This window comes from Coregonus lavaretus (genome assembly GCF_964263955.1).
Source record: "Coregonus lavaretus genome assembly, chromosome: 17".
Lineage (NCBI taxonomy): Eukaryota > Metazoa > Chordata > Actinopteri > Salmoniformes > Salmonidae > Coregonus > Coregonus lavaretus.
The window spans coordinates 95606-107863 of NC_140004.1; the positions used below are offsets into that span (position 1 = coordinate 95606).

Sequence of the window (12258 nt, forward strand, 5' to 3'; positions counted from 1 at the left end):
TAAAACAAAAATCCAGAAAATCACATTGTATGATTTTTAAGTAATTATTTATTGCATGACATAAGTATTTGATACATCAGAAAATCAGAACTTAATATTTGGTACAGAAACCTTTGTTTGCAATTACAGAGATCATACGTTTTCTGTAGGTCTTGACCAGGTTTGCACACACTGCAGCAGGGATTTTGGCCCACTCCTCCATACAGACCTTCTCCAGATCCTTCAGGTTTCGGGGCTGTCGCTGGCAATACAGACTTTCAGCTCCCTCCAAAGATGTTCTATTGGGTTCAGGTCTGGATACTGGCTAGGCCACTCCAGGACCTTGAGATGCTTCTTACGGAGCCACTCCTTAGTTGCCCTGGCTGTGTGTTTCGGGTCGGTGTCATGCTGGAAGACCCAGCCACGACCCATCTTCAATGCTCTTACTGAGGGAAGGAGGTTGTTGGCCAAGATCTCGCGATACATGGCCCCATCCATCCTCCCCTCAATACGGTGCAGTCGTCCTGTCCCCTTTGCAGAAAAGCATCCCCAAAGAATGATGTTTCCACCTCCATGCTTCACGGTTGGGATGGTGTTCTTGGGGGTTGTACTCATCCTTCTTCTTCCTCCAAACACGGCGAGTGGAGTTTAGACCAAAAAGCTCAATTTTGGTCTCATCTGACCACAACACTTTCACCCAGTTCTCCTCTGAATCATTCAGATGTTCATTGGCAAACTTCAGACGGGCATGTATATGTGCTTTCTTGAGCAGGGGGACCTTGCGGGCGCTGCAGGATTTCAGTCCTTCACAGCGTAGTGTCTTACCAATTGTTTTCTTGGTGACTATGGTCCCAGCTGCCTTGAGATCATTGACAAGATCCTCCCGTGTAGTTCTGGGCTGATTACTCACCGTTCTCATGATCATTGCAACTCCACGAGGTGAGATCTTGCATGGAGCCCCAGGCCGAGGGAGATTGACAGTTATTTTGTGTTTCTTCCATTTACGAATAATCGCACCAGCTGTTGTCACCTTCTCACCAAGCTGCTTGGCGATGGTCTTGTAGCCTATTCCAGGCTTGTGTAGGTCTACAATCTTGTCCCTGACATCCTTGGAGAGCTCTTTGGTCTTGGCCATGGTGGAGAGTTTGGAATCTGATTGATTGATTGCTTCTGTGGACAGGTGTCTTTTATACAGGTAACAAACTGAGATTAGGAGCACTCCCTTTAAGAGTGTGCTCCTAATCTCAGCTCGTTACCTGTATAAAAGACACCTGGGAGCCAGAAATCTTTCTGATTGAGAGGGGGTCAAATACTTATTTCCCTCATTAAAATGCAAATCAATTTGTAAATTTTTTTACATGTGTTTTTCTGGATTTTTTTGTTGTTATTCTGTCTCTCACTGTTCAAATAAACCTAGCATTAAAATTATAGACTGATAATTTCTTTATCTGTGGGCAAACGTACAAAATCAGTAGGGGATCAAATACTTTTTCCCTCACTGTATATAAACTTCCGACTTCAACTGTACACAAGCAGCCAACTCTGCTGCCCCATGTACATAGAGACATTAAACACTGGACACTTCCCGTTTCTTTTATACTGTTTTTCACACTGTGTATTCATATACTGTATTATTCACATAGCTCATTCTAATATTTCTACTACTGTACATTGCATTTTTGTTATAGCGCTTATACACACGCTTATCTCAGCTCGTTACCTGTATAAAAGACACCTGGGAGCCAGAAATCTTTCTGATTGAGAGGGGGTCAAATACTTATTTCCCTCATTAAAATGCGTTTTTCTTGATTTTTTCGTTGTTATTCTGTCTCTCACTGTTCAAATAAACCTACCATTAAAATATAGACTGATCATGTCTTTGTCAGTGGGCAAACATACAAAGTCAGCAGGGGATCAAATACTCCCCCCCCCCCCCCCCCCCCCCCCATTTTGTTATGGCAAACCTAAATAAGTTCAGAAGTAAACATTTGTTTAACAAGTCACATAATAAGTTGTATGGACTCACTCTGTGTGCAATAATAGTGTTTAACCTGATTTTTGAATGACTACCTAATCTCTGAACCCCACACATACAATTATCTGTAAGGTCCCTTTCCAATGCCTCGCACAGAAGGGAACCTGTTGGTAGACATTGAATAACCCATTGAGCATGGTGAAGTTATGAATTACACTTTGGATGGTGTATCAATACACCCAGCCACTACAAAGATACAGGCGACCTTCCTAACTCAGTTGCCAGAGAGGAAGGATACCGCTTAGGGATTTCACCATGAAGCCAATGGTGACTTTAAAACAGAGTTTAATGGCGGAGACAACTGAGGATGGATCAACAACATTGTAGTTACTCCACAATACTAACGTAACTGACAGAGTGAATAGAAGGAAGCCTGTACAGAATACAAATATTCCAAAATGTGCATCCTGTTTGCAACAAGACACTAAAGTAATACTGCAAAAAATGTGGCAAAGCATTTAACTTTTTATCCTGAATACAAAGTGTTATGTCTGGGGCAAATCCAATACAAGACATTACTGAGTACCACTCTCCATATTTTTAAGCTACATCATGTTATGGGTATGCTTGTAATCGTTAAGGACTGGAGAGTTTTTCAGGATAAAAAAATTAACAAAATGGAGCTAAGCACAGGCAAAATCCTAGAGGAAAACCTGGTTGTCTGCTTTCCACCAGACACTGGGAGATGAATTTACCTTTCAGCAGGACAAGAACTTAAAACACAAGGCCAAATCTACACTGGAGTTGCTTACCAAGAAAACAGTGAATGTTCCTGCGTGGCCAAGTTAGTTTTGACTTAAATCTACTTGAAAATGTATGGGAAGACTTGAATGGCTGTCTTGCAATGATCATCAACCAATTTGACAGAGCTTGAAGAATTTTGAAAAGAATAATGGGCAAATGTTGCACAATCCAGGTGTGGAAAGCTCTTCGAGACTTACCTAGAAAGACTCACAGTTGTAATCGCTGCCAAAGGTGCTTCTACAAAGTATTGACTCAGGGTTGTAAATACATATGTAAATTAGATATTTCTTTATTTAATTTTCAATAAATGAGTAACATTTTCTAAACATGTTTTCACTTTGTCATTATGGGGTATTGTGTGTGTAGGTGGTTGAGAACAAAAAAAATGATTTAATCAATTTTGAATTCAGGCTGTAACACAATAAAATGTGGAATAATTCAAGGGTTATGAATACTTTCTGAAGGCACTCTACTTTACTTAAGTTTTCCTGTATCATACTGGCCGCCAACTTGTGATGTTATTAGTCACAGTCTGTTCTTTCTTCCAGCCCCCACAGGTGAAGTCCCCTCTTCCTCCAGCCCGCCTTGACTCTCCTGACCCAGCTTAGCCCACCCTCGCCTGGCCTGTCTCAGCTCCAGCACCTGCTCAGCTTCAGAGCCCCAGTCCTCCGCCCCAGACACACCCACCTAGAGCAGCCTCATCCTCCACCAAGAGCCTCTTACACTGGTGAATCTCTCTGCTCAGCAGCATGGCAGGTCGAGGAGGACCAGCACGGACCAACGGCGCGGCGGCCAGCAACAAGATCTGCCAGTTCAAGCTGGTGCTGCTGGGAGAGTCAGCGGTGGGCAAGTCCAGCTTGGTGCTGCGCTTCGTCAAGGGCCAGTTCCACGAGTACCAGGAGAGCACCATCGGAGGTGAGTAGGGACACTGTTTGCATTGGGATTGTTATTCTTCTGACTGTGTCTTAGTCATGCTTAGTGTTTGTGTTGATTTATTGCTGTCCTTGTGTTGAGTCAGTATCATGTTATAAAGATCAAATAGAATGGAAGTGTGAATGTGTAGTAGACTGAAGGAAGACCATTTACAATGCCTTCTTAACTGGGGCTGTGTTCAAGGCCAGATCAGGAGCAGACCTGAGCTGCAGAACCAGTTATTTCTTGGCAGCTGATCACCTGACTCTCGCATGAGCAGCCAAACCTCTCAGACTGACACTTTAAATATGCCACAAGGAGTGGGATGTCCTGACTCTTGGCCACAGAAAGCCTTATAGAGAATGTTCAAACTAAAAACAGAAAATAGATATGTGCTAGAAAGAGGTACTTGTCATCTGTCTAATAACGTATGTATTGACTTAATGCTAGCCGGAGTGGAGCAGAGAGAAAGGGGTCTCTCTCTGTGGACTCTTTAAAACAGGAAGGAAGTCGGTCAACAATGGGATTTTGTCCTGGAACTTCTCTAATAGCATCTGGAAACCAATACTTGATGGCTCGATGGATACCTGTCCTCAAAGAGCGCTCACGTTTCTATAACATTCAAAGAATTCCACTGCAAAAGTTGGGTAATGAGTAACTGTCTTTTCAGCTTCACCTAGTGTTTTAAACCTACACACAGATGTTGGGAACTTTCATTATGATTTAGCGGTTTTTTTTTTTACACCGAGTCACATCATGCAGCAGGAGCCACAGTAGGGTGAGGCTGGGGAGACAGGATGCTCGGTGCTTACACTAGCCAAAGCCTTAGGACGAGTCAGCATTTTGTTTCTTTTTTTTAAAACCTGTCGTCAGCTGCCTGGTCTAAGGTCACCAAGCTTTAGTATGGAGCGGGCTTCCTCTATGAGCGCTGCTGCACATTTCCCTCAGCCATGTGACACAATTCAAATTCAAACCCTCAACAAGTATCCTTTGCTCTCGTAACTGACACTTCTCTAGATATATATAATAGAGCTCTTGTGTGAAAAACAAACATCCATTGTGAAATCTATCTTTGTCATGTACACTGCTCAAAAAAATAAAGGGAACACTTAAACAACACAATGTAACTCCAAGTCAATCACACTTCTGTGAAATCAAACTGTCCACTTAGGAAGCAACACTGATTGACAATACATTTCACATGCTGTTGTGCAAATGGAATATACAACAGGTGGAAATTATAGGCAATTAGCAAGACACCCCCAATAAAGGAGTGGTTCTGCAGGTGGTGACCACAGACCACTTCTCAGTTCCTATGCTTCCCGGCTGATGTTTTGGTCACTTTTGAATGCTGGCGGTGCTTTCACTCTAGTGGTAGCATGAGACTGAGTCTACAACCCACACAAGTGGCTCAGGTAGTGCAGCTCATCCAGGATGGCACATCAATGCGAGCTGTGGCAAGAAGGTTTGCTGTGTCTGTCAGCGTAGTGTCCAGAGCATGGAGGCGCTACCAGGAGACAGGCCAGTACATCAGGAGACGTGGAGGAGGCCGTAGGAGGGCAACAACCCAGCAGCAGGACTGCTACCTCCGCCTTTGTGCAAGGAGGAGCAGGAGGAGCACTTCCAGAGCCCTGCAAAATGACCTCCAGCAGGCCACAAATGTGCATGTGTCTGCTCAAACGGTCAGAAACAGACTCCATGAGGGTGGTATGAGGGCCCGGCGTCCACAGGTGGGGGTTGTGCTTACAGCCCAACACCGTGCAGGACGTTTGGCATTTGCCAGAGAACACCAAGATTGGCAAATTCGCCACTGGCGCCCTGTGCTCTTCACAGATGAAAGCAGGTTCACACTGAGCACATGTGACAGAGTCTGGAGACGCCGTGGAGAACGTTCTGCTGCCTGCAACATCCTCCAGCATGACCGGTTTGGCGGTGGGTTGATGGGTTGATACATTTGATTTCCATTGATAATTTTTGTGTGATTTTGTTGTCAGCACATTCAACTATGTAAAGAAAAAAGTATTTAATAAGATTATTTCATTCATTCAGATCTAGGATGTGTTATTTTAATGTTCCCTTAATTTTTTTGAGCAGTGTATTTCATCAAATCACAAGTGTTTTTTTCCTGTGCAGGATACATTCACACGCGCAAAGAACTGGGTGAAGGAGCTCCAACGACAAGCCAGCCCCAACATCGTCATTGCACTGGCAGGGAACAAAGCTGACCTTTCCAACAAAAGAGCTGTGGACTTCCAGGTACTGAGGAACTCCTAACAGTTAGATGCTGCTCCCACTGGACTATTAGTGGGAAATGTTAAGGTTGTTTAAACAGTAGAATGTCTACAAATGACATTTTTATCATTTCTGTTGATATTCATGAATGCTCACAAACTCTCAAAACGTTGGGTTATTACTGAGTGTATCTATATGTTTGTGATAGACCTCTAAAGATCTCTGTCCTTCCTTTGTTTTTTTGTAGGAAGCACAAGCGTACGCAGATGACAACAGTTTGCTCTTCATGGAGACTTCAGCCAAGACGGCCATGAACGTCAATGAGATCTTTATGGCCATAGGTACGTGTACCACATTATTATGTGTGCATGTATACACTGAGTGTCACACCCTGGCTCTGGGGACTCTAGTATGTTGAGCCAGGGTGTGAGTTTTCATTTGTTTATGTTCTAGTTGTTGTATATCTATGTTGGCCAGGGTGGCTCCCAATCAGAGACGGCTGTAGCTCGTTTTCTCTAATTGGGAGTCATACTTAGGTAGCCGTTAGGCATTCATTATTTGTGGTTTCTTGTTCCGTGTGGGTTTGTTTATGTAACCAGGGACGTCACGTTTTAGTTTTGTTGTTTTGATCATGTGATCATTCTAATAAATAAAATGTTCGCATTCAACGCTGCGCCTTGGTCCTCCTCTATGAATGACGATCGTGACACTGAGTATATCAAACATTAGGAACACCTTCCTAATATTGAGTTGCACCCCCGCTTTTGCCCTCGGAACAGCCTAAATTCTTTGGGGCATTGACTCTATAAGGTGTCAAGCGTTCCATAGGGATGCTGGCCCATGTTGACTCCAATGCTTTCGACAGTTATGTCAAGTAGGCTCGATGATCTTTGGGTGGTGGACCATTCTTGATATACACAGCAAACTGTTAAGCGTGAAAAACCCAGCACATACACAATCCAAACCCAGCACATACACAAATCAAATGTTATTTGTCACATGCGCCGAATACAACAGGTGTAGACCTTACAGTGAAATGTTTACTTACAAGCCCTTAACCAACAATGCAATTTTAAGAAAGAATACCAATGCAAATAGTCTGGGTAGCTATTTGATTAGATGTTCAGGAGTCTTATGACTTGGGGGTAGAAGCTGTTTAGAAGCCTCTTGGACCTAGACTTGGCGCTCCGGTACTGCTTGCCGTGCGGTAGCAGAGAGAACAGTCTATGACCAGGGTGGCTGTAGTCTTTGACAATTTTTAGTTGTAGTTGAACCTTTTTAGCAGTTGTAGAACCTGACTGATGTAACCAGTCAGGATGCTCTCGATGGTGCAGCTGTAGAACCTTTTGAGAATCTGAGGACCCATGCCAAATCTTTTCAGTCTCCTTAGTGGGAATAGGTTTTGTCGTGCCCTCTTCACAACTGTCTTGGTGTGCTTGGACCATCTTAGTTTGTTGGTGATGTGGACACCAAGGAACTTAAAGCTTTCAACTTGCTCCACTACAGCCCCGTCGATGAGAATGGGGGTGTGCTCGGTCCTCTTCTTTTTCCTGTAGTCCACAATCATCTCCTTTGTCACACATACACAATCCATGTCTCAACTGTCTCGAGGCTTAAAAATCTGTCTTTAACATGTCTCCTCTCCTTCATCTACGCTTGATTTTGAAGTGGATTTAACAATTGACATCAATAAGGGATCATAGCTTTCACCTGGTCAGTCTGTCATGGAAAGAGCAGGTGTTCATAATGTTTTGTATACTCGGTGTACATTTCTTCCCAGAACAAATTAAATGTGTAGAAACCATGAAGGCTTCCTACTCACTGTTTCTTTTTTTTCCTTCTCCTGTAGCCAAGAAGCTTCCTAAGAACGAGCCAGCAGGTGGAGCCAGTGGCCGGGCTGGAGTGGACCTGCAGGAAGCCGCCCCACAGGCTGGTGGTAGCAAGTGCTGTGGAGGTGGGAACTAACCAACTGGACCGACACACCAACCAACCTGCAGTATCAACCAACTGACCAGACCAGCTGACAAACACATCCCACGGTCAAACCAACCGACGGTCTGACCAACCCCATGCACCAATACTGCACTGATCAACTGATAAGCAAACCAGCTCACAGGCCAATCAACTGTCAACACACAACTCCAAGGTTCCAATGATCCGACCAACAGACATGACACAATTATGACCAACATGATGACCTAAAACTGTTTTAACTTATCCGAGGACATAACAACCCAGTATCTGCAACGAAACTATGGACATCTGACAACACCCAGGCAAAAAACAACAACCCCACTTAGGGAGGAAAAAAATATCAATCCTTACCAATCGCACATAACAGAGCACTGCTCTTCTTTGTTTCACTGTATTTCTGTAAGAAAAATAAAAAATCAAACGCAACTGGGAGGAATAATGAACAGGCTCTTTGGCCCTCTCCTTTCTGTCTCTCCCTCTCTCTTGTCATTTCTTTACCATAATACTACAGTATTTCAACGTATGTCTTCTGTCACTGTTCTAACCCTGTTTAGTTTGGTGGTGGGTGAATGTAGCAATTCTCATGATTTAATTTTGTCTTGTTCCCGATCGTCACCCTTGGGCAAAAGAAGGGAGAGTGTTCAACTCCTCAACCCCAAATAAGGAGTTAGGAGAACAGTTGTTTCCTTCCAGATATAGCAGTTGTGTAGATGAACTGAACTATTACATTGTTATTATTATTGTTATTACTTTCACTTATTTTTGGCACAAGTTAAACAGTATGATTTCAAAGACTAGACCACCTAAGGTTTTCCAATCATTAATCTATGATATCCAACCATATACATAGTGCATTAACATCATTGTCACCAATAAGTCATTTTTAGTATTAATATAATGTCTCTGAATCATTCATATACAATGACGAAAGTGGAATAAAACACAAAGCAAGATTTGTTTTCCTGACCAAAATCACAATTGTGTATTGAAAACTATTGTTGTATAATTTGTATAATTATTTGTATAAATATTTGTATAATTATTTTCTTCAAATATGTAACCAATCAGTAGTTACTGTCAATACAATACCTTCCCAATCTCAACATGATACTTTGTCATCCTCAATTATTTTTGTCATGTAAAGATGTCTTTTTTATTTGTATACAATTATTTTGTTTCTGAAGATTCTCTGGTATGGGGTGCACTGGTTCTGTCATCTGTTGTGATTTCAGATTTTATCAGTTTCTTTTGCTTTTCTTTTTCTCTGTTCTTTTTTTACTTTTTCATATCGGGGAGGGATCGTCTGTTATGACATCAATGATTAGCACAACAGTACCTTCAGCTGTCACTGCTGTGAGATGGGGGACATGGGGAGGGCAGGGGTAAACAAAGCAAAACAACATTGTAATTTTACCAATAAATAAGGGGGGAGGTATCTCATTGTCTGCCTGTCTTCTCATTTGTTGTATGACAATGGGTATTCGAGTAGAAGATTTTTCACTTAGTTTTCACCTAACAGCTATGAGTATCTTTACCGACATGTTGGGCGTACCGTAGTTGTTTCCAGTCATACAGAAGCCTTTGTTCTCTAATTCTCGATCTTCTCTAATTCTCAATCTCATCAATAGATCCTCATCAGTCTAAGAAGCCAGCTGAGCTCAGTGAGATTCTTTCTGCTGAAAAATCTCACACTATGGTCTGACTGAATTCCTCACATTCCTGCTCCACAGTCGTGGTCGTCGTCGTCCCGCCAGTGGATTTAGTTGGCCAAAACCCCTTTGCTCTCTCTCTGACATGACAGTAATGGCTGGGGCAGATTATACTTTACCAGACTAGTTGTAAACAGCTGTTGCCCCAAAGCTGAAACCTTTCATTTCAAACGCAAAGGGATAAGTACACATTTTAAGTTATTTCGATTATTTATCCTACATGTTACACAAGAACCTCTCACAACAGTCCTCATTGAAGTTAGAAAGTTAGTGTGCTCTACTGACCTCTACTGGATCGTTAAAGTATAATTTATACTCAATGGTGGTCAATAAATAGTGTAGCTAATTCAACACAGTGTAATTCTGTATTGTTCTATGTAAATGCATTTGTATGTTTTCATTGCAAACTTTGACAATTCCGGCTACTTTCAATACTTTAGGCAGACTGCAGGGGCCACTGAGACTACAGTACCCATACTGCCTTTCTTCAAATCCAGGGCGAGGGGAGAGGTGAGCGACCCAAAAAAGGGGTGGAGTGGAACCAATGATGTGTATACGTACCATTGAGTGGAACAGGCTGCAGTGAAGCGTGCGTTTTGATATGTCGGACCCGGCGGCACAGACATTTACATTTACATTTTAGTCATTTAGCAGACGCTCTTATCCAGAGCGACTTACAGGAGCAATTAGGGTTAAGTGCCTTGCTCAAGGGCACATTTACGTCATTTAGCAGATGCTCTTATCCAGAGCGACTTACAAATTGGTGCATTCACCCTATAGCCAGTGGGATAACCACTTTACCATTTTTTTTTTTGGGGGGGGGTAGAAGGATTACTTTATCGTATCCCAGGTATTCCTTAAAGAGGTGGGGTTTCAAATGTCTCCGGAAGGTGGTGAGTGACTCCGCTGTCCTGGCGTCGTGAGGGAGCTTGTTCCACCATTGGGGTGCCAGAGCAGCGAACAGTTTTGACTGGGCTGAGCGGGAACTATGCTTCCGCAGAGGAAGGGGAGCCAGCAGGCCAGAGGTGGATGAACGCAATGCCCTCGTTTGGGTGTAGGGACTGATCAGAGCCTGAAGGTACGGAGGTGCCGTTCCCCTCACTGCACCATAGGCAAGCACCATGGTCTTGTAACGGATGCGAGCTTCAACTGGAAGCCAGTGGAGTGTGCGGAGGAGGGGGGTGACGTGAGAGAACTTGGGAAGGTTGAACACCAGACGGGCTGCGGCATTCTGGATGAGTTGTAGGGGTTTAATGGCACAGGCAGGGAGCCCAGCCAACAGCGAGTTGCAGTAATCCAGACGGGAGATGACAAGTGCCTGGATTAGGACCTGTGCCGCTTCCTGTGTAAGGCAGGGTCGTACTCTCCAAATGTTGTAGAGCATGAACCTGCAGGATCGGGTCACCGCCTTGATGTTGGCAGAGAACGACAGGGTGTTGTCCAGGGTCACGCCAAGGCTCTTCGCACTCTGGGAGGAGGACACAACGGAGTTGTCAACCGTGATGGCGAGATCATGGAACGGGCAGTCCTTCCCCGGGAGGAAGAGCAGCTCCGTCTTGCCAGGGTTCAGCTTGAGGTGGTGATCCGTCATCCATACTGATATGTCTGCCAGACATGCAGAGATGCGATTCGCCACCTGGTTATCAGAAGGGGGAAAGGAGAAGATTAGTTGTGTATCGTCAGCGTAGCAATGATAGGAGAGGCCATGTGAGGATATGACAGAGCCAAGTGACTTGGTGTATAGGGAGAAAAGGAGAGGGCCTAGAACTGAGCCCTGGGGGACACTAGTGGTGAGAGCACGTGGTGCGGAGACAGCTTCTCGCCACGCCACTTGGTAGGAGCGACCGGTCAGGTAGGACGCAATCCAGGAGTGAGCCGCGCCGGAGATGCCCAGCTCGGAGAGGGTGGAGAGGAGGATCTGATGGTTCACAGTATCAAAGGCAGCAGACAGGTCTAGAAGGACAAGAGCAGAGGAGAGAGAGTTAGCTTTAGCAGTGCGGAGAGCCTCCGTGACACAGAGAAGAGCAGTCTCAGTTGAATGACCAGTCCTGAAACCTGACTGGTTTGGATCAAGAAGGTCATTCTGAGAGAGATAGCAAGAGAGTTGGCTAAAGACGGCACGCTCAATAGTTTTGGAAAGAAAAGAAAGAAGGGATACTGGTCTGTAGTTGTTGACATCAGTGGGATCGAGTGTTGGTTTTTTGAGAAGGGGTGCAACTCTCGCTCTCTTGAAGACGGAAGGGACATAGCCAGCGGTCAAGGATGAGTTGATCAGCGAGGTGAGGTAGGGGAGAAGGTCACCGGAGATGGTCTGGAGAAGAGAGGAGGGGATGGGGTCAAGCGGGCAGGTTGTTGGGCGGCCTGCAGTCACTAGTCGCAAGATTTTATCTGGAGAGAGAGGGGAGAAAGAAGTCAAAGCATAGGGTAGGGCAGTGTGAGCAGGACCAGCAGTGTCATTAGACTTAACAAACGAGGATCGGATGTCGTCAACCTTCTTTTCAAAGTGGTTGACGAAGTCATCCACAGAGAGGGAGGAGGGGGGGTGGGGGAGGATTCAGCAGTGAGGAGAATGTGGCAAAGAGCTTCCTAGGGTTAGAGGCAGATGCTTGGAATTTAGAGTGGTAGAAAGTGGCCTTAGCAGCAGAAGCAGATGAAGAAAATGTAGAGAGGAGG

General features: G+C 44.4%; 1 protein-coding gene across 1 annotated transcript in view; it reads left to right on the forward strand.

Annotated features, from left to right (window-relative positions):
- The window catches only part of LOC311145001 (ras-related protein Rab-5C-like), a 34273-nt gene extending 25410 nt beyond the window's left edge, over nt 1–8863 (forward strand). Inside the window, exons 3-7 of the mRNA XM_084181209.1 lie at nt 3307–3673; nt 5159–5481; nt 5804–5926; nt 6150–6243; nt 7752–8863. Of these exons, the coding sequence (XP_084037335.1) occupies nt 3508–3673; nt 5159–5481; nt 5804–5926; nt 6150–6243; nt 7752–7867 (822 nt within the window). The 5' untranslated portion in view covers nt 3307–3507 and the 3' untranslated portion in view covers nt 7868–8863. The remainder of the gene's footprint in view (nt 1–3306; nt 3674–5158; nt 5482–5803; nt 5927–6149; nt 6244–7751) is intronic.
- The last annotated feature ends 3395 nt before the right edge of the window (nt 8864–12258 follow it).